General features: G+C 43.9%; 1 protein-coding gene across 4 annotated transcripts in view; it reads right to left on the bottom strand.

The window, feature by feature from the left end:
* The window catches only part of STN1 (STN1 subunit of CST complex), a 105419-nt gene that overhangs the window by 17753 nt on the left and 59728 nt on the right, over nucleotides 1–27938 (bottom strand). For 3 of the 4 annotated variants that reach the window (XM_066354529.1, XM_066354528.1, XM_066354526.1), the window contains exons 3-7: nucleotides 23457–23552; nucleotides 16766–16834; nucleotides 7862–8020; nucleotides 6660–6780; nucleotides 4346–4520 (exon numbers count right to left, since the gene is read on the bottom strand). In XM_066354529.1, the coding sequence (XP_066210626.1) occupies nucleotides 4346–4520; nucleotides 6660–6780; nucleotides 7862–8020; nucleotides 16766–16834; nucleotides 23457–23552 (620 nt within the window). Of the gene's footprint in view, nucleotides 1–4345; nucleotides 4521–6659; nucleotides 6781–7861; nucleotides 8021–16765; nucleotides 16835–17273; nucleotides 17337–23456; nucleotides 23553–27938 lie in introns of those variants that run through there. The other variant, XM_066354530.1, reaches the window with a different exon arrangement.

Here is a 27938-nt window from a genome sequence, read left to right as displayed (position 1 = left end):
ATCAGTTCTTTACTAAAACAAAGAAAGTGAACAACTGTCCTTCAAGGTACAGATCCATTTTTAATGTGACACAACTTTGTCAAGACATTAAAAAGATCAGAGCACCAAAGAAACACGGCAAAGCGTCCAAAAAAGGGTTTGAAGGCAAACTCCCACCTGCAGTGAAAGGCACTTATGAAGGCTGTCTGGGGCAGCACCCAAAGCTGCTGAAAAAGAGACCGTATTTGAGATCTGCCCACAACACTTCCTCAAAGAGACAGGGAGAAGAAAGAGATCCCCCAATTGCCTCAAGTGTTGACAATTCTATCCCTGAAGAAACCTTCTCTTTCTAGAAGAGGCCGCCCAAACAGGCTTTGTTTCAATTTGCTAGATCCTGAAAATGTTTCACAAATGTGCTCTCCTGGGCTCAGAGGCGAGTCTGAGACTCTGAAATTATAGTCTGAATTAACAAAAAAGGCTGGGGAACCTGGTCATTAAAACATCAGGGCCTAAAAGCTGACAAACATTCTAGGTTATGACAGCACCCACTCTCTGAAGGGAGAATAAGGCTCAGAAATATTTGACGACTCCCCCAGGCAGAAAAGTTTTCTGGGTGTGTTTAGAATAAGCACCTCACCTAACAATCCTCAACCACACATCTTCTTTATTCAGGACCTTCAAACAAAGTTGTTTCAATTTCATACAGGAGTACTCCTACTTAGGGGAAACACAATCCAATATAGGCTCTTCCACAAAACTTTATAACCACTTACTCTTCATATTCCTAAAGAGATTAGCCTTCTTTAGTCAAATATAAAGATCCTAAGGGTCGAGTTTATTACACCTTTATCAAGATAGAACTAAATTGGAAACTAACCAGAAGTGTTGTTACAGAATGATCCATGTCATTGGAAAAGACTCTTGGTTATCCCCTGACCATACATAAAGCCTGGTCCTCCTCCCGGATCTCAGGAAGACCAAGCAGCAGAAGGGGCTGCTAGGCTTGCGAGCTTAAAGGCACAGTTTTAGCTGTGAACAAGGCAGACCCAACAGAAAAGGCTCTCTGTAAACATCAACAACATGTGAAGCTTCCTTTCCAAAAACATTTCCTCAGCTGACCTCCGGATAGTATCTCTCTGCTGGTTAGAAAGACAGTCTCAAGGGTAAAACCTCTAATCATCTCTTCTAGCCAGTAGCTCTTCCTGCTCTGGGATTTGTGTCTTTCTTGTCTTTTTCTAAAGAGCAATGACACACTCATCCGATGTAGGAAACCGAAATTGCTCAGAGGAAATAACTGACTGGCTGGAGGAGCTGAGCCTTAGCAGGCCTCTCTCGCGGCAGGTCAGGAACTGGGTGGATCTCTGAAATATATATAGTCTTCATTCCCAAACAAACTCAACATTTATCCAGCTGTCAAAGAAACAATGCTTTCACAAGGCCTGCTTATCAGGTTTCTGGATTTGCTAAGGGCCAGGATGAAAATAAAGAAAGGGGAAAACATTCGTAGCCCTCTCCTTCTGCTTATAGCACTATCACAATGATTTCTTGTGAAGCTTTCATCTGTATGACAACACAAAGTACGGAAAGAGCTAGGGTTTCACCACCATTGTAAAGCATCCTTGGTCTCCCAGGCGCAATTAAGCAGGATTCAATTGAATGACACTGACCTCCCCAAGCAGAGCCATGTGAGGGAATAATTCATAATTGATGGAAAAACAGTTTCCAAAGACAAAACAAATAAAGTGCCATATTCATTTCTTTTTAAACATCCAGCACTGGGGAGACACACGTTTCTGCTCTAAGCATTTTCAAAAAGGTAACACGGCAAAAGTTCTCCATGGTTTTGAATGAAGAACGCTTTGAGTCCTCAGAGACCTCAAGTCTCTCTACTTACATCAGAGCCATCCCTGAAGATCTGGTTCACGGGAAGAATGTGGTCTTTGCTAAGGTTCAAAGTTTCCCTCCAGACATGCCAAGAGTGGTCAGAAGTCCCAGGAGGCTAACTTGGCATTGAGCCCCCTCTAAGTGATTAAATGGAGGAAGGTCAATCTTGCTGTCAGGGGACAGCTGGAGTGCTACAACTGTTTAGAAGCGACAATGGCACAGGACAAAGCGGCCAGTCATGACCCTCTCCACCTTGGTGTTTCCTGAAACAATATCCCTCATCTCTCTGTATGAAATCATGGGTCACTGGACACAGCCTGGTGCCAGGAAGAGATAATTAGAATCATGAATGAAACTGAGAAGCAGTGGTCGTGCCTAGGAAGTTGGATGGGGACCTGGTATCTGTTCTAACAGAATCATGAAGAACAACTTATGTTACCTAACAAGGGCAAGCCCTGTTGATAATAGCAAAAGACTAGAAGACATCTGAACAGTCCAAGAATGAAAAGGCTAATTATTTAAATTATAGTACATGTAACAAAACATTATTGGATAGTGGCAAATCTATGTATGCTAAGAAATGATCTAGGCCCTGGCCGGTTGGCTCAGTGGTAGAGCGTCGGCCTGGCGTGCAGGAGTCCTGAGTTCGATTCTTGGCCAAGGCACACAGGAGAAGCGCCCATCTGCTTCTCCACCCCTCTCCCTCTCCTTCCTCTCTGTCTCTCTCTTCCCCTCCCACAGCCAAGGCTCCATTGGAGCAAAGATGTCCTGGGAGCTGAGGATGGCTCTGTGGCCTCTGCCTCAGGTGCTAGAATGGCTCTGGTTGCAGCAGAGCAACGCTCCAGATGGGCAGAGCATCGCCCCCTGGTGGGCATGCCGGGTGGATCCTGGTTGGGCGCATGCGGGAGTCTGTCTGCCTCCCTGTTTCCAACTTCAGAAAAATACAAAAAAAAAAAAAAAAAAAAAAAAAAGAAATGATCTACAAGACATACTGTTCAATGAAAAGCTAGGGATGGACTAGTGTTTAGCTAGCTTAAACAATACCATCTGCGTAAAAAAGGGGGATACAACTACTTCCAGTTTCTATATGCTCAGACATGTCCAGAAGGATACTTCTGACACTCGTAACAGTGCTTGTCTCTGGAGAAAGGCGGTGGAAGGAAGGATGGTAAGGAAACTTACTTTTAACTAGATATTTTCAGGGACTATTTGAATTTTTTAAAACCGTTCATTCTTCAACTAACTAATAATTAACAAAAATCTACTTTATGACAAACTTGTTCTAGGCCCTGGTTCTAAAGAACAGAGAATAAGACAGACAAGATCTCTGCTCTGCACCAGCTTGAGTGTGAGATCACAGACATGACCCCATGGTCGCTGGCTTGAGCCCAAAGGTCACTGGTTTAAAGCCCAAGGTCGCTGGCTTGAACCCAAGGTCACTGGTGTGAGCAAGGAGTCACTCACTCTGCTGGAGCCCCCCCAGTCAAGGCACAAATAAGAAAGCAAATGATGAACAACTGAGGAGCCGCAACAAAGAATTGATGCTTCTCACCTCTCTCCCTTCCTGTCTGTCCCGCTTTCTGATTCTTTCTCTGTCTCTGTCAAAAAAAAAAAAAAAAAAAAAAAATCTCTCTGCTGTGAGAGAACTTAAATTCTGGTGGAGGAACAGGCTGGCAAACAAATAAATACCAGTGACATAATGAGATCCGAAAACAGGGTGATAACAGAGTGAGGAAGTGGCTCTCAGAGCAGATAGGGAGGCAAGAAGGTGACACTGAAGCACAGATCACCCTCCGGTGGAACAAATGAAACAAACCAACACCAGTCATGTTACAACAACAAAAAAAACCCCAAGAATTGCAACGAAGTTGCAATGCCAAAGACTCAAATAATTCTGAATTCCAAGCGAATATGGAAACACCAACCACTTACATTCACCTGTAACACTAGGGGTGAAAAGTGGGGACAGTTATTTCTAGGAGAAATAAAAATGACTTAAAATGTTCCTTGAAATTTCTACTTATAAACCCAAATGAATACAACTTGGTCTTTATTCAAACTCCTAAAACATGATAGGTTAACCTTACTCTAAAGAAGAGACAGCAAGTCAGTAAGAAGCTTTTGTTCAACTTCAACAATCTTGGAAGGATAATTAATTAGTTACCTCTTCTCATCCATTCCCCCCCACATTTGGCTCCTTATGAGATTACTCATTTCAGTGAGTTCTAAGTACTATGAAGCTTAGACTATTATTTTTTTCTATCCAAAGATGGAGCTTAATGAGATTAAGTGAGCAGAAAAGGGCAGATCCCTTCTCAGTTCAAATTCTTAGAGGTCAGTGACTTCCCTGAATAGAAAGGACATGTGACAAAACCATGAGCTCTACTTGCTGGGTCCGCCCTGTGAGTCGGTTCGCTCACACCCTTCAGCTGCAGATTTGGGGCAGGGGACTGCGCCCCTCACGTGGGCATGCTGAACGTACTTGCTCGGAGCAGGCGCCGTGAATCACAGGCTGATTGGCCAGGGACAGCAGAGACTCCACCGTTTCCAACTCCTGCTGGTAAAACGTCTGCACTCTGTTCTTCGTGAGGAATTCCTTGGCTTTCTCACTTAGCAAACATGTGAGATTGGCAAGATCCAGGGCACCTGGATTTTTGCTGGGGAAAGTTTTTAAAAAGCCCTGTAGAAAACAATCACCTCGCCTGACCAGGCGGTGGCGCAGTGGATAGAGTGTCGGACTGGGATGCGGAGGACCCAGGTTCAAGACCCCGAGGTCGCCAGCTTGAGCGCAGGCTCATCTGATGTGAGCAAAAACCCACCAGCTTGAACCCAAGGTTGCTGGCTCCAGCAAGGGGCTACTCAGTCTGCTGAAGGCCCGCGGTCAAGGCACATATGAGAAAGCAATCAATGAACAACTAAGGTGTTGCAACGCGCAATGAAAAACTAATGATTGATGCTTCTCATCTCTCTCCATTCCCGTCTGTCTGTCCCTGTCTATCCCTCTCTCTGACTCACTCTCTGTCTCTGTAAAAAATAAAAAAAAAGAAGAAGAAAACGATCACCTCTGTTCCTTTTTGGTGAGCATAAAACAGAAACTTGGCTAGGAAACACAACACTAAACTGACATTTGTTTCTGACATAAAGGACAAGTCACGTTACGAACACTGTGTGATTATTTGAAAGGATAAGGCAAAACTACAAGAACTAAGATATTAATAACAGTTTTTAAAAAAAGTCAAGCTGCAGAATGGTATGTAAGGTATGATCCCATTTTTGTCAAAAAGCAAATGACAACCCACAAAATGATATTCCTGCTGTGTATGCACAGAGAAAAATGTCTAAAAGGGTACATACATACACACCAACATATGGATAGCGGTGACCTCAGGGTATAATTGTGAAGTGGGAGACAGGACAATGGAGGAAATTCACCCTTTATTTTATACAGGTCTATAGTTTGGGGTGTTTTTAAAAATATTTACAAAAATATGTGGCCCTGGCCGGTTTGCTCAGTGGATAGAGCATCCGCTTGGTATGCAGATGTCTCAGGTTTGATCCCCAGTCAGGACAAACATGAGAAGCGACCATCTGCTTCTCTCCCCCGTCTCTTCCTCTCCCCTTCCTGCAGCCAGTGGCTCAACTGGTTTGAGTGTCAACCCTGGGCACTGAGAATAGCTTGGTTGATTCAAGCATTGACCTCAGACAAGGATTGCTGGGTGGATCCCAGCTGAGATGCATACAGAAGTTTGTCTATCTCTCCTCCTCTCACTTAAAAAAAAGTCATATATACACATTAAAAAATATTAAAGTGTACATAGTGAAGTCTCCACTCTATCTTCCTCCCAGTTCCCACCCCCTTGGCAACCACTACTACTGATTCTGTCTTCCCTTGGAGTTCTTTGATGTACACATATACTAGAAAACACAGAGCCTGACCAGGTGGTGACACCGTGGGTAGAGAGTCAGACTGGGACGTGGAGGACCCAGGTTCGAAACCCTGAGGTTGCGGCTTGAGTGCGGGATCAACAGCTTGAGCGAGGGGTCGCTGGCTGTAGCATGGGATAATAGACACAATCCCATGGTTGCTGGCTTGGGCCCAAAGGCCACTAGCTTGAGCAAGAGGTCACTGGTTCGGCTGGAGCCCTCCAGTCGAGGCACAAATGCGAAAGCAATCAATGAACAACTACGATGCTGCAATGAAAAAATTGGTGCTTCTCATCTCTCTCAGTTCCTGTCTGTCCCTACCTGTCCTTATCTTTGTCTCGCTCACCAAAAATAAATAAATAAATAAATAAATAACGCAGATAATCTCATCTCACTCCTCCTTTCTTCCCCCACATAAAAAATAAAATCAGCCCTAGTTGAGAACAGTAGTCATCACATTTGTAGTATTTCATTATGATGTGTCATGCTGAGAGACTTTGATTATAATGCACCTTGCTGCAGTTTCCCTCGGGTTTCTGGCCTTGGAGCTTAAGTTTCTTGGATCTGTTTCTAATTTTTTACCAAAGTTGGAAAAATTTCAGTCATCATTTCTTCAAATACTTTCTCTCCGCTCCCTCCATACCTTCAGGGACCCCTCCCAGATGCACATTAATTTCCTCACCACAACCCAATACCACCTGTACTGCTGTCCTCTTTGCTTTATGGATGAGGACACTGAGGTACACAAAGGGTGTGCAGACGTAAGATAATGATGTCAGGACTTGAACCCAGGGCCACGCCAGCATCTGGGCTCCCCTTGCTTGGCCTACCTGCTGAGGTTACATCTTCAGCAGGGATTGGCCACAACTTACCTTAGTGCCTCTCTTTCTAGGGCTGGGCTGTGGAAAGGCTGGTCATAAACTTTCCTATAGATAGCGGGCAGCTCAAGCATCCTTGCAATTTGAATGTTGCACACTGGATCGTCTACTTTATCTAAGAAGCCAACGGGGAAAAACACGTCACAGAAATTACATGGCGATCAGTCCTTTCCCATGTCCAAACTGCTACTAGTATGATAGTAAATGAGGCACTCAGAGGGTCTCCTTCCCTGTGGGTGTCCGGGAATCATACAATACATGAACTCAATAGTTTCTAGTCATCATGCAAAGGGAATGCATGCCAACGCCTGGCCGAGTGGCCTGGGACTAGGGCGAGCACATCAACTTATTCGTTCATCTTGTTAGTGGTGGGCAGTGGGGGTCCTCCTAGAGATTCCCAAGCAAAAGCCAGCCAAAGCAGAGCAAAGGCGTCACTCAGGTGACACAGGTCTATCGTACATCTGTGAATAGCTGTTTTCTTTCAAAGTTAATGAACATAATGGTGCTCAAGAAATCTCCATTATTTTTGAAGAATATGAACACTCTGCCTGAAATGGATTCACACTTGGAAATTTAAAGTACATTAGAAACTACTATGGTGTCCAAATAAATTTTCCAGCTAAACATAATAAATAATTTGTTTTTCTCAATTTAGTTATAATAGTTACCTCTTTTTAAAATAAATTCAAGAAATGACACTTTCCCAAAGAAAGCATGTTATATAGTTTCTTCCATTAAAAAGTTAATCTTGCCTGACCAGGCGGTGGTACAGTGGATAGAGCGTCGGACTGGGATGCGGAGGACCTGGGTTCGAGACCCTGAGGTCGCCAGCTTGAGCGTGGGCTCATCTGGTTTGAGCAAAAAGCCCACCAGCTTGAACCCAGGGTCACTGGCTCCAGCAAGGGGTTGTTTGGTCTGCTGAGGGCCCATGGTCAAGGCACATATGAGAAAGCAATAAATGAACAACTAAACTGTTGCAACGTGCAATGAAGAGCTAATGATTGACGCTTCTCGTCTCTCTCTGATCCTGTCTGTCTGTCCCTGTATATCCCTCTCTCTGACTCACTCTCTGTCTCCGTAAAAAAAAAAAGTTAATCTTTTTATTTGAACTTTAGAAGTTTGACTTTTAGTTAAACAAGTTTACCAGACACACACCCAGAATAAGAAACAATCTGGCAGAAATATCTTGTGCTTACAATAAGTAGTGGCATGAATTTCTCGCTCTTCTCTGTACGTGCGGATGGAGCCTCTGACCCGGATAATGTCCCCAATTTCTATCTTTGTTCTCAGCTCAATGGTCTCTTGCAGCTTCTTAAGCTGTGAAGTTAAGCTCAGTTCTCTTGCACTTGGAGCAGCTGTAGTTGTCAGGGCCAGAAGGAAAGGGAGAAATGCATAGCATGATCACTCCACCACATTTGTGAAATAGTTTTTGGGTAATGCCAACACAAGACATTTATTTATTCTACTTTGGGTTAGTTATTCTACTACAGGAAATCTGCATAACCTCTTAAAATTCTCAACTGAATAAAAGGCATTAAGCTGCAATTATTCAAAAGCAGGATGGTAGGCCCTGGCCGGTTGGCTCAGTGGTAGAGCGTCAGCCTGGCGTGCAGAAGTCCTGGGTTCGATTCCCGGCCAGGGCACACAGGAGAAGCGCTCATCTGTTTCTCCACCCCCCTCCTTCCTCTCTCTCTTCCCCTCCCGCAGCTGAGGCTCCATTGGAGCAAAAAGATAGCTCGGGAGCTGGGGATGGCTCCTTGGCCTCTGCCCCAGGTGCTAGAGTGGCTCTGGTCGCGACAGAGTGATGCCCCGGATGGGCAGAGCATCGCCCCCTGGTGGGTGTGCCGGGTAGATCCCGGTTGGGCGCATGCGGGAGTTTGTCTGACTGCCTCCCCGTTTCCAGCTTCAGAAAAAATTAAAAAAAAAAAAAAAAGCAGGGTGGTGAAGGGATCAGAGTCTAGTGCAAAGGGCTCTGTGTGGTCCTGAGCTGAATTCTGTATGGGTTCAGCTGGGTTTGGTGGCAATAGCTCTCAATAACACTTAAAAGCAGGGGTTGGGAACCTTTTTGGCTGAGAGAGTCATGAATGCCACATATATAATTTTTTTTGTTTGTTTGTTTTTTGTATTTTTCTGAAGTTGGAAACGGGGAGGCAGTCAAGACAGACTCCCGCATGCGCCCGACTGGGATCCACCCGGCATGCCCACCAGGGGGCGATGCTCTGCCCATCTGGGGCATTGCTCTGTTGCAACCAGAGCCATTCTAGCGCCTGAGGCAGAGGCCATGGAGCCATCCTCAGCGCCCGGGCCTACTTTGCTCCAATGGAGCCTTGGCTGCAGGAGGGGTAGAGAGAGACAGAGAGGAAGGAGAAGAGGAGGGGTGGAGAAGCAGATGGGCACTTCTCCTGTGTGCCCTGGCCGGGAATCGAACCCAGGACTCCTGCATGCCAGGCCGACGCTCTACCACTGAGCCAACTGGCCAGGGCCTTGAACACCACATATTTTAAAATGTAATCCCGTGAGAACCATACAACGACCGGAGGACAGCTGTGATTGGCTCCAGCCACCCGCAACCATGAACATGAGCGGTAGGAAATGAATGGATTGTAATACATGAGAATGTTTTGTATTTTTAATGTTATTATTATTTTTATTAAACATTTGTCTGCGAGCCAGATGCAGCCATCAAAAGAGCCACATCTGGCCTGACTGGGCGGTGGCACAGTGGATAGAGCACTGGACTGGGATGCTGAGGACCCAGGTTCGAGACCCCGAGGTTGCCAGCTTGAGTGAGGGCTCATCTGGTTTGAGCAAAGCTCACCAGCTTGAACCCAAGGTCGCTGGCCCTAGCAAGGGTCACTCAGTCTGCTGAAGGCCCATGGTCAAGGCACGTATGAGAAAGCAATCAATGAACAACAAAAAACTGATGAATGATGCTTCTCATCTCTCTCCGTTTCTGTCTGTCTGTCCCTATCTATCCATCTGTCTCTGTAAATAAATAAAGAAAAAGGGGCCCTGACCTCTTCTTCTTTAGTAACTAATTTATTTGTGCCATGAGATGAAAATGGTTGTATTTAGTCAGGGACAATGACCTTAGTAATTAGTGTGTGTTTGTGCCATGAAAAAAAAGGTTGAAAATCACTGCACTAGGGGGTGATGCTCTGCCCATCTGGGGCATTGTTTTGTTGTTCAGCAACCAAGCTCTTCTTAGCACCTGAGGTGGAGGCCGAGAAGCCATCCTCAGCACCCAGGGCCAGCTTGCTCCAATCGAGCCATGGCTGTGGGAGGAGAAAAGAAAAAAGAGAGCGAGAGAGAGAAATGAGAGGGGGAGGGGTGGAGAAGCAGATGGGTGCCTCTCCTGTGTGCTCTGTCTAGGAATCAACCCCAAGACATCCACACACTGGGATAATGCTCTACCACTGAGCCAACCAGCCAGGGCCTTCTCTTTCATTTTATTACATAAAAGTTTGAAAAAATCTTTTAGTCTTATCACTGATGATAGCTTTCAGTGCTTTAACAAAGACTCAGGAGGCCCTGGCCGGTTGGCTCAGTGGTAGAGCGTTGGCCTGGCGTGCAGGAGTCCCGGGTTCGATTCCCAGCCAGGGCACACAGGAGAAGCGCCCATCTGCTTCTCCACCCCTCCCCCTCTCCTTCCTCTCTGTCTCTCTTCCCCTCCCGCAGCCAAGGCTCCATTGGAGCAAAGATGGCCCCGGGTGCTGGGGATGGCTCTGTGGCCTCTGCCTCAGGTGCTTGAATGGCTCTGGATGCAACAGAGCGACGCCCCAGAGGGGCAGAACATTGCCCCCTGGTGGGCATGCCGGGTGGATCCCGGTCGCGCGCATGCTGGAGTCTGTCTGACTGCCTCCCCGTTTCCAGCTTGGGAAAAATGGAAAAAAAAAAACAACCCCCCCCCAAAAAAAACCCCAAAGACTCAGGAGCCTGTAGATAAAGCGTCGACCTGGAAATGCTGAGGTCGCCGGTTCGAAACTCTGGGCTTGCCTGGTCAAGGCACATATGGGAGTTGATGCTTCCAGCTCCTCCCCACCTTCTCTCTCTGTCTCTCCTCTCTCTCCTCCCCCCCTCCCTTTCTCTCTCCTCTCTAAAATGAATAAATAAAATTAAAAAAAAAAACACACAAAGACTCAGGAGACCTCAATGTATATACTCCCCTCTTTAATGGAACAGATACACAATTCTACCTTTTGGGGGCTAGTTTACAGAAGCTGCAAGGTAGGGATGGAGATTATCTATTTTTTAATATCATTATCTACCTGAACCAACATTTGTTAAATGCTGATTTATTTCCTACTATTGTATTATTTTGGTTTGTCATATGGTAGGTTTCCTATAATGAAATGAATCTCTCGGTCTATTAATAAAATATTCTCTTTAAGCTAATACAGCTTAGATAACTGTGGCTTCATAATGTGCAAAGACATTACTTTTCTTTTAACACATCTACCATACCAAGGGAAACAGCAACCTCAGAAGTGTAGAAGCCTGTGTATCCAGTAACCAACAGATAGGAATCTAGACACAATCAGCATTAATGTCACTCAGCTTACTGGGTTTCTTCAGAAAATATCCAAGTATTACTATTTAAAAGGTTTTCCATCTGTGTCCCTATTCCCAAGTCTTCTACTTAGCCTGAATTTTAAATGTATTTATAAGTTTCACTGCCATTATTCAGACATTATAGGTGATGGTAAATGTTTCATAGAGCACTGCTGAAATGACCAGACTGACGGCTGGTCTGAGAAAAAGAGGCCCAGCTTTCATTTAAAGGATGTATGAAACTCCCCAGAAAAGGTTCAAGCTGTGTAATTTAAAGAATATAATGAGATGACTGGAGCCTGACAGAATTTTAGTTTAAGTAGCCAATTCCATGCTGAAAGATAAACCCTCTTTAAAATTCTAATATCAAGAGCCAAGCTTTTTAACTTTCCTCATAAGCTAAGTCCAAATGGTACATTCAATGTGACATTTACAAGAGTTAATATCATATTCTTATACCTCCAGTGACTGGAACATGATTGAATCAGACTAAAATTTTGTTTTTAAAAAAATTCTTCATCGGCCATTTTCTAGCGGAAAGCTTTAAAACTGGGGCAATTAAATTAAAGGAGAGAACAGGCAGGTCAGGAACAATTTAAAGATACCACTTCTTACATCATGTGATGAGAATTGTTTTCAGGCTTTCTCTTTGTTCTCTCACTCTCTCTTTTTATTCTCAAAGCAATTTTCTTTTTTTGCTTTTTGTCACACTGTAAATCTTTGATTTTTTTAAAATTCAACTTATTGGAGTGACACTGGTTAACAGTTATACAGGTTTCAGGTGCCCAATTCTATAAGGCATCTCTGTACACTGTATATGTTCACCCACCCTCTCAAAGCAATTTTCAATTAAGTCCATCCATCCCGATCATTCATCTATTCATCTACTTAGAGATTTTTTTAAACTCTCACTCTCAATATTAATAGACATTTTACTTCAAAAATTACTAAGTAGCCTGACCAGGCAGTGGCGCAGTGGATAGAACGTTGGACTGGGATGCAGAGGACCCAGGTTCGAGACTCCGAGATTGCCAGCTTGAGCACGGGCTCATCTGGTTTGAACAAAGCTCACCAGCTTGGACCCAAGGTCGCTGGCTTGAGCAAGAGGTTACGGTTACTCGGTCTGCTGAAGGCCCGCTCAAGGCACATATGAGAAAGTAATCAATGAACAACTAAGGTGTCGCAACGAAAAACTGATGATTGATACTTCTCATCTCTCTCTGTTCCTGTCTGTCTGTCCCTATCTGTCCCCCCTCTCTCTGACTCTCTCTCTGTCTCTGTAAAAAACAACAACAACAAAAAAAAAAACCAACTAAGTATTTGAATTATAGCCCTGGCCAGACAGCTAGGTTGGTTAGAGCATACTCTCGACACATAGAGGTTGCAGGTTTGAACCTCAGTCAGGGCATGGAACAGATTGACGTTTCTGTCTCTCTGTCTCTCTGTCTCTCCCTTCCTCTTAATAAATAAATCTTTTTATTTTTTTTCTATTTTTTAGAATTTTATTTATTGATTTTTTTTTTTTTTACACAGAGAGTCATAGAGAGGGATAGATAGGGACAGACAGACAGGAAGAGAGATGAGAAGCATCAATTCTTCATTGCGGCATCTTAGTTGTTCATTGATTGCTTATTCATATGTGCCTTGACCATGGGGCTACAGCAGACCGAGTAACCCCTTGCTCAAGCCAGCAACCTCGGGTTCAAGCTGGTGAGCTTTGCTCAAACCAGATGAGCCCGCGCTAAAGCTGGTGACCTCAGGGGTCTTGAACCTGGGTCCTCCGCATCCCAGTCCGATGCACCATCCACTGAGCCATCGCCTGGTCAGGCTATTTATTGATTTTTAGAGAGAGGAGTGGTGGTTGGGGGAACTGGAAGCATCAACTTGTAGTAATTGCTTCCTGTATGTTTCTTGACTGGGCAAGTCCAGGGTTTCAAACAGGCAACCTCAGCATTCCACGTTAACGCTTTATCCATTGAACCACCACAGGTTGGGCTAAAAAAAAAATTTTTTTTTAAAGAAACCAGTGATTTATTTATTTTTCTTTATTTTAGATTTTGTTTATTCATTTTAGAGAGAGAGAGAAAGAAAAGAGAGGAGGAGCAGGAAGCATCAACTTCCATATGCGCCTTAACCAGGCAAGCCCAGGGTTTCGAACTGGTGACCTCAGCATTCCAGGTCAACACTTTATCCACTGTGCCACCACAGGTCAGGCAAAAAATCTTTAAAAAATCCCAAAAAACAACGATAGCCCTAGCTGGGCAGCTCAGTTGGCTGGAGTGTCATCCTGACACACCAATGTTGTGGGTTCCATCCCGGTGATGGCAGACGCAGGCACCAACCACTGAATACATGAAGAGGTGAAACAATTAAGTCAGTGTTTTTCCTTCTCTCTCTCTCCCTTCCTCTTTCTCTAAAGTCAATCAATACATTTTTTTAAAAGAGTTATATAATATTCCTGATGATGTGATTTCTTTAAAAAAGAGTTGGCTTTGACAAAATGTCAAAAACAGGGTTCTGCAATCGGCCTGGCATGTGACAGTCCCGGGTTCGATTCCCAGCCAGGGCACAAAGGAGAGCGCCCATCTGCTTCTCCACCCCTCCCCCTCTCCTTCCTCTCTATCTCTCTCTTCCCCTCCTGCAGCCAGGGCTCCATTGGAGCAAAGTTGGCTGGGTGCTGAGGATGGCTCCATGGCCTCCGCCTCAGGCACTAAAATGGCTCCAGTCGCAATGCAGCAATGCCCTAGATGGGTACAGCATTGCCCCCTGGTGGGCATGCCGGGTGGATCTTGGTTGGGCACATGCGGGACTCTGTCTGACTACCTCCCTGCTTCTAACTTTGGAGGAAAAAAAAAGGAAAATTAAAAAAAAAAGTTTACAGCGAAAAGGAGGGAGTAGGTCTCCCTTCTCATTCCTCCACCCCACTCCCTAATAAGAGTAAATAATTTTATTTCTGGTGAATCCTTCCACAATTTCTTTATGCATATACCAGCAAATGCAAATATATGTTCTTATTCAGCCCTTCCCTCTGTTTTTAAATTTTTGACAAAAGGGAGCATAATGTACACACACTGTTCTACATTTGCTTTTTAAATATATATTTTGGAGTCTTTTGCAAATCAGTACATAGAAAACATCTGCATTCCCTCTTTCTCTCTTTCTTTAAAAAAAAAAAAAAAGACAAAAAAATTTTTTTAAAAATTAAAAAAAAACAAACAGGGTTCTGCAAACTATGGCCCATGGCCCAATTACATCCACACCTCTTTTTGTAAATAAAGTTTTATGGGGACATAGCCATACCTCTTTGTTTATGTACAGTCTGTGGCTGCTTCTGTGTTACCATGGCAGTGCTGAATAGTTGAGACGCAGACCATGTAGCCCCCAAAGCAGAAAACATTTAATATCTGGTTCTGTACAGAAAACATTTGCTGACCCTCAGTATGGGACAAGCATACATATTCAAACTACACCTTCTGAAGATTATGACATTACAACAACCATAAATCTGCAAATGACTTTTAATACACTGGATTCAAATATCTGATTGTCTTATAGGTTTATTTTTTGCCTATGAGATACTGTATCTGCATAAAAACCTGTTGTCTCTCTTAATTTTTTTTTAATTCTACAAAGTTTCCTAAGCAAACCTCCAGTGCCACTAATTTAGATTTTCCCAAACTAGGAAATGGGAATACAAAAGTTATGTGAACATGATGGCTAAATTCTAAATGTAAATACATCAGAAAACTAAGCAAAGGAGCCTGGCCAGGTGGTAGCACAGTGGATAGAGCATCAACCTGAGATGCTGAGTACCCAGATTTTTTATTTATTTATTCATTTTAGAGAGGAGAGAGAGTATAGAGTATGAGAGAGAGAGAGGGAGAGAAAGAGGAGGGGGGCGGAGGAGCAGGAAGCATCAACTCCCATATGTGCCTTGACCAGACAAGTACAGGGTTTTGAACCAGTGACCTCAGCATTCCAGGCTGACGCTTTATCCACTGTGCCACCACAGGTCAGGAGAGGACCCAGATTTGAAACCCTAAGGTTGCTGGCTTGACGGCCAGGGTCTCAGCTTGAGCAAGGGGTCACTGGCTCAACTGGAGAATCCTGGTCAAGACACGTATGAGCAAACAATAACTACTAAAGTGCCGCAACTACAACTTGATGCTTCTCATCTCTCTCCCTTCCTGTCTGTCTGTCTCTCTCTCTAAAACAAACAAAAAAACTAAGCAAAGGAGCACTCACTGGTCAGTACAGTCAAAGTAGGGGTTTGAGATTCTGACAGGGAAATGGCAGAAAGGAAAAAAGAAATCATCCCAAGTGTTACATTCTCACCATGTATAACACAAGAGAGATACCAGCTGTTAGATCTGACAGCAGGCTATGTACTGTATACTAAATACAACCCCACTGTGTATGGTATCACACTGTGTGTGTCGTAAAACAGACTGAAAACAAGGTCCTACTTTCTTCATTTTATTTTTTTAGATTTTATTCATTTTAGAGAGAAGAGAGAGTGAGAGAGTGAGCGAGAAGGGGGGAGGAGCAGGAATCATCAACTCCCATATGTGCCTTGACTGGGCAAGCCCAGGGTTTTGAACTGGCAACCACAGGGTTCCAGGTCGACACTTTATCCACTGCGCCATCACAAGTCAGGCAGTCCAACTTCCTGTAGTTTCTTTAGAATCAAATGATCGCTGCCTGACCTGTGGTGGCGCAGTGGATAAAGCGTCAACCTGGAGCGCTGAGGTTGCCAGTTCAAAACCCTGGGCTTGCTCGGTCAAGGCACATGCAGGAAGCAACTATGAGCTGATCCTTCCCACTCCTCCCCCCTGCCTTTCTCTATCTTTCTCTCCTCTCTCTAACATCAGTAATAAAAAAAATGATCACCAACATTGTACCCTATTTTTTAATATTATGAACTCAAAAAAACCACCTATTAAAATATACTCAAGAAATTCTAAATGCTGTTTTCAGTTATAGTCAAAGTCTTTAATATATCATATAATTTTAAAGTTCTTTTTCAGTTTATATTTCTTAATGGCTAACTTCAAGGAAACCTATCTCACCTTCTCAATCTTAGAATTTTTGGTATATCTGTTGAACATGTAGAGATTTCAGAAAAATCTGGATCTGAATGGTAGCATCAAGTTTGTGGCAACCACATTAGAAGAAAAGTCTTCAAAACCTTCTTCGGTCAAGTGACATGCCTGGAGCAAGGGAATTCTGACCTGACTGGCAACTAGGCTAAAACATCTGAACTTGCACAGGAAAAGGGAAACGCTGAACTCTTGGTAACCCACTCACATTCCTGTAGACTTAGGAGGAAGTGAGCACCAAAGAGGTGGGAGAAAGAGAAACAAATGTCTTCCCTTTGGTGTATCAGTTTGCAGAGAAACCAGAGCTCAGAGGCCAGTGCTTCAAGCTGGTCAATATAATTCATCAGATGGTAAATGCGACAATTTGGGCCTACAGCTGTTCTGATGAGCTCCCTTGAGTAAAATCCACTGGTTAGCCGAAAAGCAAAGGGGCATTGCAAATGAAATTACCTGAGGAAGACTCGGTATTGTTCAACTTTTTCCAGCAGATGCAGTTTATAACACCAGTGCTATCATCCACTGCAAGAGAAGTGTGAGCGAGGAGAACAGATTTAGACATTGCAGGTGAATTAGCCCATTGTGATGGCATTTAGGCCATACTGAAAGATGGCCTTTTCCAAGTCTGGTTGGGCAAATCCCTTATTAAATTCTCCTTCCGCCTTTACACATAATCTCTCACCCTTGTCTGCAATGTCAAGGTGATACATGAGCCCAGTGGAATGTAGTCCACATCCCACTTACCCTACACTTCAAGAGTACTAATGATTCTTCTTGTCTATGCCTCTCCTACAAATGGTACCCTCGGGAAGTGAAGTGCAAAACTCTCAATGACTGCTAACACAGAACATCAGCCTTGCTCTCCTGCCCTGCAACAAGAGTGTCACGTGGTCTGTGGTTAGAGGCACTTCAGGTACAGCCTTCTGTCACCATTTGCTCTTCTACTAACTTGCTGACTTACCTGGACAAAGCATCCCACTCTTTGGGCCTGAGCTTCTCATTGAAAGAGCTTCTGCCCAGTCCTTACACTGCAGGGGATATAAGGAAAGCTAAGTACATAGTAAAAAATAGTTCTATCTTGGGCACACAATACTGGTCTGGCTTATTTTATCCCTAATGAAAAAAAAAATCAAAGATTTCCCATTGCACTTGTATTTACAGCTGTTGAGGTATTTGGAGGTGTTTGCTATGGGAGAATAGGTGTTTTCTTTCTGCTTAATTACAGACAAATGCAAAGCAGAGGTTGCTAAACATGGAGTCAGTGGGCTTAATGATTTTTTAAAAATCACCAGCTATACTGCTGTAAAAAGCACAAGTACTATATAAGAAACGTAAGGCAAAATTTTCTTACTGCTGGTTTAAATCTGTGTTTAAAGCTAAAACTGAGAAGAATACTTCTTATACTAAAATAAAGTCTAGATGGATTTTATTTTACTAAGTATAATAAAGATGAACTTGAGAAGAGAAGAAAATCTGGGTAAATACTTTCTAACCTTGGCATATAGTTGGTGAGGAGAGACTTCTTTAAGCAGACTTGAAAATCAGAACTCATTTTTAAAAGTCTGATATATTTGACCAACTAAAAACTAACACTGTATAGCAACATTCCAAATTATGGGGTTAGTGTCTTAATAAAGAGTTCATACAGATTCAAAAGGAAAAGACAAAGGCCACAAGGGAAATAAGTGGCATAAAGTGCTCACAAAAATTAGGGGTATTTCAAAATGAATATGAAGAATAAAAAAGGCATTTGATTTTTTTAAATTAAACAAGACCATCATAAAAGCAAATGACAAGTCAAAGAAAGTTGTTCAATTATGCAAATAAGATGCAAAACCAACTTTTATTTCATTGGTGAAAATGTACTATCATCCCCTGGTCGTCAGACTGTGACTCTTTGGCCCCTTGAGTGTGGCTCTTCCACAAAATACCACGTGCGGGCGCTACCTCAATAAGGAATGTACCTACCTATATAGTTTAAGTTTAAAAAATTTGGCTCTCAAAAAAAATTTCAATCATTGTACTGTTGATATTTGGCTCTGTTGACTGATGAGTTAGCCGACCATATCCAAAAGGCTGAAAAGTACTGGAGTATCTGCACATTCCCTGATCCCCTAATGTTTGTGAGCAGTGTATATGCAATTCATGGAAGATAAAAAAATGGCCAGTAAACATATGTCAGCACACTAAATTCACTGTACCAGAAAAATAGGGAGCAAATTTAAATAATCTCCTCAACTATTAGGACAGGGGTAGTCAACCTTTTTATACCTATCGCCCACTTTTGTATCTGTTAGCAGTAAAATTTTCTAACCACCCACCGGTTCCACAGTAATGGTGATTTTTAATTTTTTTTTTTTATTTTTACAAGGACAGAGAGAGAGTCAGAGAGAGGGATAGACAGACAGGAACGGAGAGAGATGAGAAGCATCAATCATTAGTTTTTCGTTGCGACACCTTAGTTGTTCATTGATTGCTTTCTCATATGTGCCTTGACCATGGGCCTTCAGCAGACTGAATAACCCCTTGCTTGAGCCAGTGACTTTGGGTCCAAGCTGGTGAGCTTTTTTTTTTTTTTTTTTTCTTCCTCAAGCCAGTTGAGCCCACGCTCAAGCTGGCGACCTCAGAATCTCGAGCCTGAGTCCTTCTGCATCCCAGTCCGATGCTCTATCCACTGCGCCATCGCCTGGTCAGGCAGTAATGGTGATTTATAAAGTAAGGAAGTAACTTTACTTTATAAAATTTATAAAGCAGAGTTATAGCAAGTTAAAGCATATAATAATAATTACTTACCAAGTACCTTATGTCGGATTTCACTAAGTTTGGCAGAATAAATCTTTATAAAACAACTTATTATAGGCCCTGGCCGGTTGGCTCAGTAGTAGAGCGTCGGCCTGGCGTGCAGAGTCCCAGGTTCGATTCCCGGCCAGGGCACACAGGAGAAGTGCCCATCTGCTTCTCCACCCCTCCCCCTCTCCTTCCTCTCTGTCTCTCTCTTCCCTTTCTGCAGCCAAGGCTCCACTGGAGCAAAGTTGGCCTGGGCGCTGAGGATGGCTCCATGGCCTCTGCCTCAGGCGCTAGAATGGCTCTGGTTGCAACATAGCAACGCCCTGGATGGGCAGAGCATTGCCCCCTGGTGGGCCTGCTGAGTGGATCCTGGTTGGGCGCATGCGGGAGTCTGTCTGACTGCCTCCCTGTTTCTAGCTTCGGAAAAATACAAAAAAAACCCAAAAAACAACTTACTATAGTTAAATCTATCTTTTTATTTATACTTTGGTTGCTGTGCTACCGCCCACCATGAAAGCTGGAACACCCACTAGTAGGTGGTAGGGACCAGGTTAACTACCACTGTATTAGAATGACAAATATTAAAAATACTGTTATCCTCATATGCTTGCTGTTACTGATACTATAAATCTGTATCAAATTTATAAATAGCAAACTCTAAAATATGTATCAAATTTTAAAATGTATTCAGTGTATCTTGTGACTTAACATTTCCTTCCAGTAATTTATCCTGAGAAAATAGAAGGAATACACAGATATATGTATCTTGTATAAGCCAATTCATTGCAATAGTTTACAATACTAGAAATTGGAAATAAACTAAATATTTACAAATATGGAATTGGTTAAACAAATTATAATGGCATAGCATATGAGTATAAATTATAATGAAGATTGTTTATTGCTGTTAAAAGATATTCATGCAAAAAAAAAAAAAAAGATATTCATGCTTCATTGTAAAACAGAAATTGTACATGTAATCTGATATATAATCTAATTTGTATAAAACATTAAATAGTATATTTCCACAGAAATGATTTTAAGACATTAGAATGTTAATAGCAGTTTCTTTTGGAATATTCCATGTATACATGGACTGTGGACCTAATTTCAGAACTATTAATAAAAGAAATATGAATAATAGTAATGAGGAAATAGGCATTATTCTTAAATATTAGGGACATGTTAAAAATGTTAGGAAGGAGGCCTGACCTGTGGTGGAGCAGTGGATAAAGCGTCGACCTGGAAATGCTGAGGTCGCCGGTTCGAAACCCTGGGCTTGCCTGGTCAAGGCACATATGGGAGTTGATGCTTCCTGCTCCTCCCCACCTTCTCCTCTCTCTCTCTCTGTCTCTCTCTCTCTCTGTCTCTCTCTCTCTCCTCTCTAAAATGAATTTTAAAAAATGTTAGGAAGGATATTTACTCAGTGACATTTTTTTTGTCTGATTTACAGGGTTTCACAGGAGTTTTATGTACTTACTAAAAATTTCTCTAGCTTTAATTTTCTCTTATAATGAGTTAAGTATCATTTAAAGAACAAAAAAATTAATAAGGGCATTTTGAGTTTTAAAAAATGTATGACACCTCCAGGCATACCACCTCTCTGGCCAGTTTAAAATCTTGGTTTATAATAGAAAGTCATATTGTTAGCATGTGAATATTTGTTCTAGAAAATGTGAGGTCATTCTGATCTTGACTATAACCTCCCAGGATTCTAGGTCTGAGCTTGAGTTTCTGCCAGGTGCTCTGTGTGCTCAAGGCAGTGCCACCAAACCCTTGACCTTCCTGGTTTATAACCTCTGACTGCAGACCCCCTCCTGGCGCCCTCAGGTCTGGCTGCTGAATGCCCTGAAGGGGAGCATCCCTGCAGAGTTGTGCCAGGTCCTTTCCAGCTGGGCAGGACCGCGCCGGCTGCTGGCCTTTTGTTTCAGCGATGCAACAGGTCAGTGAGCAGGAAGCAGCCCCAGCACAGGCCTGCAGTGAGTCAGGCAGAAGGACCCAGAACAGCAGGAGTGGTCACCTGGCAGGTGGCCCAAGAGCCAAGCTGGGCCTGAGGACAGCAGGGAGAGAGAGGGCAGCTCTCCCTTGAACAAGGCTCCCATGGATTCCAGTCATGAAAGCATTTCAAATCTCAATTATTTCAGCCTTCAGATGCGTTTTGTTTTCCCACAGCCCACAGAGGTGTCATGCTCTTATGATATCTACTCTAAGGGGATGTGTATTGGGGAAGACTCAGACATAATGCCTTTGTCTTTTTATAATTGGAAAAGGGATTAGTGATGCCCCTTTAGGTCACAGGAATAATATCTAGCCTAGTTCTAGAGACAGTACTAATGCCTCATTTATTTGACTTAAAAAAACAGAAAATTAGCTTGACCAGGTGGTGGCGCAGTGGATAGAGCATCAGACTGAGAAAACAGAGGACCCAGGTTCAAAACCCCAAGGCTTGAGTGCGGGCTTATCCGTATTGAGCGCCAGTTCGCTGGCTTGAGCATGGGATTGTAGACATGACCCCATGGTCACAGCTTAAGCAAGGGTCACTGGCTTGGCTGGAACCCCCAGTCAAGACACATATGAGAAGCAATCAATGAACAACTAAGGTGCCGCAACTATGAGTTGATACCTCTCATCTCTCTCCCTTCCTGTCTGTTTGTCCCTGTCTGTCTGTCCTTCTCTTTCTCTCTTAAAAAAAAAACCCAACAAGGCCCTGGCCGGTTGGCTCAGCGGTAGAGCGTCGGCCTGGCGTGCGGGGGACCCAGGTTCGATTCCCGGCCAGGGCACACAAGAGAAGCGCCCATTTGCTTCTCCACCCCCGCCCCCTCCTTCCTCTCTGTCTCTCTCTTCCCCTCCCGCAGCCAAGGCTCCATTGGAGCAAAGATGACCTGGGCGCTGGGGATGGCTCCTTGGCCTCTGCCCCAGGTGCTAGAGTGGCTCTGGAAGCGGCAGAGCGACGCCCCAGAGGGGCAGAGCATCGCCCCCTGGTGGGCGTGCCGGGTGGATCCCGGTTGGGCGCATGCGGGAGTCTGTCTGACTGTCTCTCCCCGTTTCCAGCTTCAGAAAAATACAAAAATACAAACAAACAAAAAAAAAACCCAACAAGTCTGGCCAGGAGGTGGTACAGTGGATAGAGCATCGGACTGGGATGTGGAGGACCCAGGTTTGAAACCCTGAGGTCATCAGCTTAAGCGCAGGCTCATCTGGTTTGAGCAAGGCTCACCAGCTTGTGCCTAAGGTCACTGGCTTGAGCAAGGGGTTATTCAGTCTGCTGTAGACCCCCAGTCAAGGCACATATGAGAAAGCAATCAATGAACAACTAAGGTGCCAGAACAAAGAATTGATGCTTCTCATCTCTCTCCCTTCCTGTCTGTCCCTATCTGTCTCTCTCTGTCTGTCAACAAAAATACAAACAAACAAAAAAAACAACCCAAAAATCATATATATATATTATATAATATATATATATGTATATCTGCTGGTAAAAAGCAGAGGGTATGAGAAATTTCATCTCACATGTTATTTTATAACCACTAGACAAATCCTCCTCAGAAAAATGAAAACAGGTTGAAGAACTGCATCTGAAAATTATCCATTATGCACAGACTACCAATGAAATCTTCTTGGTCACCTAATTTGACTGCCTCGGTCATTCCCCAAGTAGAGCAAGAACACGGATCTAAGGCAACACAACAAAAAATGACAATGTCAATTACAGCAGAGGTTTGGAATTCAAAGTCAGGCTTCCCACAAAATACCTAGCTGGGCTTCTTGACTACAAAGACTCTTACAGCTGCACAAGGCAATGTATTAAAATATTTACACTAAACTCAATGAAAAAAATCAAGACCCTTGACACTGAAATCATCTTCCAACAATTCACTGGTATCCAAACTATAGAAACCCTTTCGTTGCCATCATCATGAGGAAAGGAAAATTTTCTGATTAAGGTTTTTTTTAAACTTCTCTGGATAAAAATCTTATAAATTATAAATTATTTTTCACACCTCCCTGACTTTTTAAAGGGTCTACTGTAACAATCTAGCCTTGTCTTTTCAAAGGATTCAACACAGACACATAGTACCATCCCTTGCTATTTATAGCTCTGCCCTCAGGTTTTGGGTGTCTGTCTCTGATCAACCAGTGATCCCATACTGCCGTATTTTAACTCTTCTTTCTCCTAATTCCGCAGCGGCTGTCACTGGCCAGTATTCACAGCATCATTCCTACCTGTTGCCTCATTTTACACTTAGTCCAGGTCAGCAGCTCCCAAAGATGAAAGTGCCTGGGGTCTGGGAGAGTCCTAAGCTACCCTGAAAGCCTGGGTTGTTTCAAACTCAGCATCAGACGCAATTGTTCTTACCTCCGTAACTGTAGAAAGCATTTCTTTCTCTCACTCCAATGACAGTTCCCAAGATATCGACCTGTTTTATTGGATGCCCATTGTAAAAAAATATACCTGAAATTTAGAAAAAAAAGCAAAGTCCATATAACTATGATTACATTTTCAGTTTCAGTCAATGTTGGCTGGGGATGGGGGTGTCAGAAACCAGTGGCATGCTGCTTGCTGAAATTCCAGACTTAAGAATCGGCCCTTGACAAATGCCAAGCCCCAAGAAATGAGATGTCTTTTCCTCAAGGGTCATAAGGAGAGCCTGGCTTTAAAGAAGCTTGTTCTAGTGCAGGGTAAAGAAAACTAATGTTGCCTAACTGGATTTGGTTAATCTGCCTTCCACTTGTAAAAATGAAATGCAACGCCCTGTTCAATTCTTGTTAGGGGCCTGAACACAGTCACTACATTATGGAACCAAACACAGCACTATTGTGAAGGACGGAGAAGGAAAACGAGGAAACCACGAGAAAGGCTTCTTTGGCTTTTTGACTGGTGCTTTTCTAGGAAACCAGCCATCATTTCTATGAATGAGCAGTGACCTTATTTTGGAGAAGATAATTAGATCACCAAACACTACACTTTGGGGCCTACACATTACAATTCAAAACATTTTTTAAACTGTTTTCAAACCTAGATGACAGATGCCAGTAGGTAGGTTCTCGCCAGAGGAGAAACCCGAGAGGATAAGCTGACCCACTGACACTCAGAGGCCTTTCTGGGACTCAGAGACTGGACTCAAACAGAGGGACTCCTGGCAATCGAGAGCCCTTGACTCGACCCAGGTCCCACTGCTGTCCTGGCTCCTCCCAGTTCCAGTCTGTCCTGTACAACCCCATGTTCTTACTCAAACTACTTGCAATGTTCGTCAACTGCAGCTGAGTCCTGGCGAAATCCTCTTTTTCTTTCCACTACGAATGAATTCTTTATTTTCAGAAAGCTATAAACTTTTAAATGCTGCCTTCATTTAATATATATGTATATATGTATATGTAAATGTGTATATATATGTATTATATATTTTGTGTGTGTGTGTGTGTTTATACTGTATAGGAATTTTAAACAGAGAATCAGTTATCTCTTCAGGCCTTTGGCCACCTCGCCCTACCCTCAAGTCTGGTCAGGGCCTTTCTTTTCCACATCCACAGAGGACCATGACCTGAACCCCACCACCCTTCAGAAACCCAGACTGGCCTGGCCCCCACGGACAACTCTTGTTTTCCATGCAGATAAAGGGGCTGGGGGTGAGTCACTCCCAGCCGCGTCCCAGGAAATAGGCAAGGAAGCTCTGAGCCCAGTTAGCCAGAAATTCTGAAAGAGATGTGGTTTGAAGAAAAGGTGACAAATTTAGCCAAAAGAAGGGCCTCCTAGGGGCATGCTTCAAAAGATACTTAGTAGATTGGAAACTGTGCCCAGGGCAACCTTGGGGGCTACACAAGGGAAACAGCCAGGGTCACTGTGTCATCCTCAACTAGGAACACTTGGATTGAACAAGGACAAATCGGCTTCACAGTAAATCCATGAAGTTTTAAGAGCAAATTCAAATTGACTTCTGAGTTCTTATAATTAAAATCCAGGTCTTAGTTACTACCTGTGGTGAGACCTTCAGTTCTCTGCCACTATGTGCCTACAAGGGCCAAACCCAAGGAAAGAGGAGGGTATCCCTGTAGGATCTCTGCAGACAACCTTTCCTGCTTCTCTGCTTGCAGGAGAGAGTTAAAATCAGAAGAATGAGCCTCACCCACGGACATGGGAGTCCTCCAGTGAAGTCTACCTCACTGTGCCCTTCCCTGCTCCTGTGCAGAGATGGGCTATATATGGCACGGCACTGCTCTGGACCTCCAAGCTTGTTATAGGGCCAGGTGGGGCTCTGAGTGGCCAGAGCTCCAGGCTGGTCTTTGGCTGAGCCAGCCCTTTCTGCTTCCCTAAATGCACTGTATAGGTAAAATTGCTGTCTAGTTGGGCACTGAGCACAGCAAAGTTAGAGAGCAGTGTTTTCTAAAACCTAACTGGCCTCCCCCTTCCCAAGCCCAACTCATGGTCTGCCGTGGTTACCGGGCAACTGTTTGTATTAACAGGAACACTCCACAGGGTTTCTTGTGGTTAGTAGTGGCCCACAGGACATTGACAATCTGAAGCAGGGTTGGGAACCCTTTGGACCTATAGCGAGCTTACTGCCTGCCCCCAAAATGTCTTCCCAGTCGGTGTGAGAGCCACAGTGGGTGTTTTGCTGGTGATGTCTGAAAGCTTTACAGTCCCAGGACTCGGAGTTTCCTTGGGACACCTTGGTATGTGTTGCTATCCATGGTGGTTGTTGTAGTAAACAGCCAACACACTTAAAATGGTAAACAGAGCTAGTCAAAAGGCATTATGACCTTTTGACCTGCTTATTCATATGTGCCTTAAGGGGGGGGGGGGCTACAGCAGAGCTGTGACCTCTTGCTCAAGCCAGTGACCCCACGCTCAAACCAGCAACCTCGGTGTTTTGAACCTGGGTCTTCTGCATCCCAGTCCGATGCTCTATCCACTGCGCCACTGCCTGGTCAGGCAAGGGAGCTAAATTTTAATCTCATTAACTCACCATGGCTCACCTTCAAGAACAGTCACTCAAAGATGCAATAAGTCCTTCCAATCCCAAGTGACTGATGGAAAAATATCTTAAAAGCATCGCAGAACAATGGAGAACAAATTTAGAAGAAAGTAACAGATGGGTTGAATAGAAACACTCTGAGAAAATCAACTGAAAATGAAATACACTGAATAGAAATAAATTTCCCAAAGTGTATAGAAACATAAACTATACATATCAGAAGTGCAGCCTGACCAGGCGGTGGCACAGTGGATCGCGTGTCAGACTGGGATGTGGAGGACCCAGGTTCGAAGCCCCCAGGTTATCCGGCTTGAGCGCGGGCTCATCTGGTTTGAGCAAGGCTCACCAGCTTGAACCCAAGGACACTGGCTCAAGCAAGGGGTCACTCGGTCTGCTGTAGCCCCCCAGTCAAGGCACATATGAGAAATCAATCAATGAACAACTAAGGAGCCGCAACGAAGAACTGATGTTTCTCATCTCTCTCCCTTCCTGTCTGTCTGTCCCTATCTGTCCCTCTCTCTCCCTCTGCCACGAAAAAAAAAAAAAAATGCAACCTCTCCCTGGCAGGGTAGTTTAGTTGGTTAGAACAGTGGTCCCCAACCCCCAGGCCGCGGACCGGTACCGGTCCGTGGGCCATTTGGTACCAGCCCGCAGAAAAAGAATAAATAACTTACATTATTTCCGTTTTATTTATATTTAAGTCTGAACGATGTTTTATTTTTAAAAAATGACCAGATTCCCTCTGTTACATCTAAGACTCACTCCTGACGCTTATCTCATAAGTTCGACAATTATATTTAAAAATACCCCAGTTTTTACGCTGGCCGGATAATTTTTGTGTGTGTGTTTTTTGGTTTTTTTTTACAGGGACAGAGAGAAAGTCAGAGAGAGGGATAGACAGGGACAGACAGACAGGAACGGAAAGAGATGAGAAGCATCAATCATTAGTTTTTTGTTGCGACACCTTAGTTGTTCATTGATTGCCTTCTCATATGTGCCTTGACCGCGGGCCTTCAGCAGACCGAGTAACCCCTTGCTTGAGCCAGGGACCTTGGGTCCAAGCTGTCAAGCTTTTTTTGCTCAAACCAGATGAGCGCGCACTCAAGCTGGCGACCTTGGGGTCTCGAACCTGGGTCCTCCGCATCCCAGTCCGATGCTCTATCCACTGCGCCACTGCCTAGTCAGGCTGGCTGCATAATTTTATTTTGTGCATTTATCCGTCCCACCCTAAAGGCCGGTCTGTGAAATATTTTCTGACATTAAACCGGTCCATGGCCCAAAAAAGGTTGGGGACCACTGGGTTAGAGTATTGCCCGGATAAGCCAAGGTTGCGTATTCGATCCCTGCTCAGGGCACATACAAGAGTCAACCAATGAATGCATAAATAAGTGGAACAATAAATCTCTCAAAAAAAAAAAAAGTGCAACCACTACAAGAAGATGGCCAAGGACATGGAAAATGAATTGGAGAAAACCACTTCCTTCTATCAACACATGGTCTCCTTTTTGGGGAAAGAGCTCAAGAAAATTGGATGGCAGCTCTGTTGACTGAGAGAACAGAAAGTAACCACAACAGATACTGGCTAAAGTTGAATTAAAGTTGCAGCCCTTCCCAAGTGGCCCCTTTGTTCCTGCTGCCTTTTGTTCCACATGCAGCCCAGAGGCCCAAATGTACTAGGGGACCCCTGGATCACTAGGTCCCCTAGAAGAAGGAGGGTCAGGTCAGGACGGTTCCAAATCCAGGGTCACAGGCAAGTCTGACTGAGCTTTCATAGCAGCCAACCCCTGAAAAGCCACAATCACAGCAAACATTTGCCTGTTTCTTTTTCTTTTAGAATATTTTTATTTATTGATTTTAGACAGGAA

This window comes from Saccopteryx leptura, chromosome 13 (genome assembly GCF_036850995.1).
Source record: "Saccopteryx leptura isolate mSacLep1 chromosome 13, mSacLep1_pri_phased_curated, whole genome shotgun sequence".
Classification (NCBI taxonomy): domain Eukaryota; kingdom Metazoa; phylum Chordata; class Mammalia; order Chiroptera; family Emballonuridae; genus Saccopteryx; species Saccopteryx leptura.
This window is presented reverse-complemented; position numbering and strand designations above follow the sequence as displayed.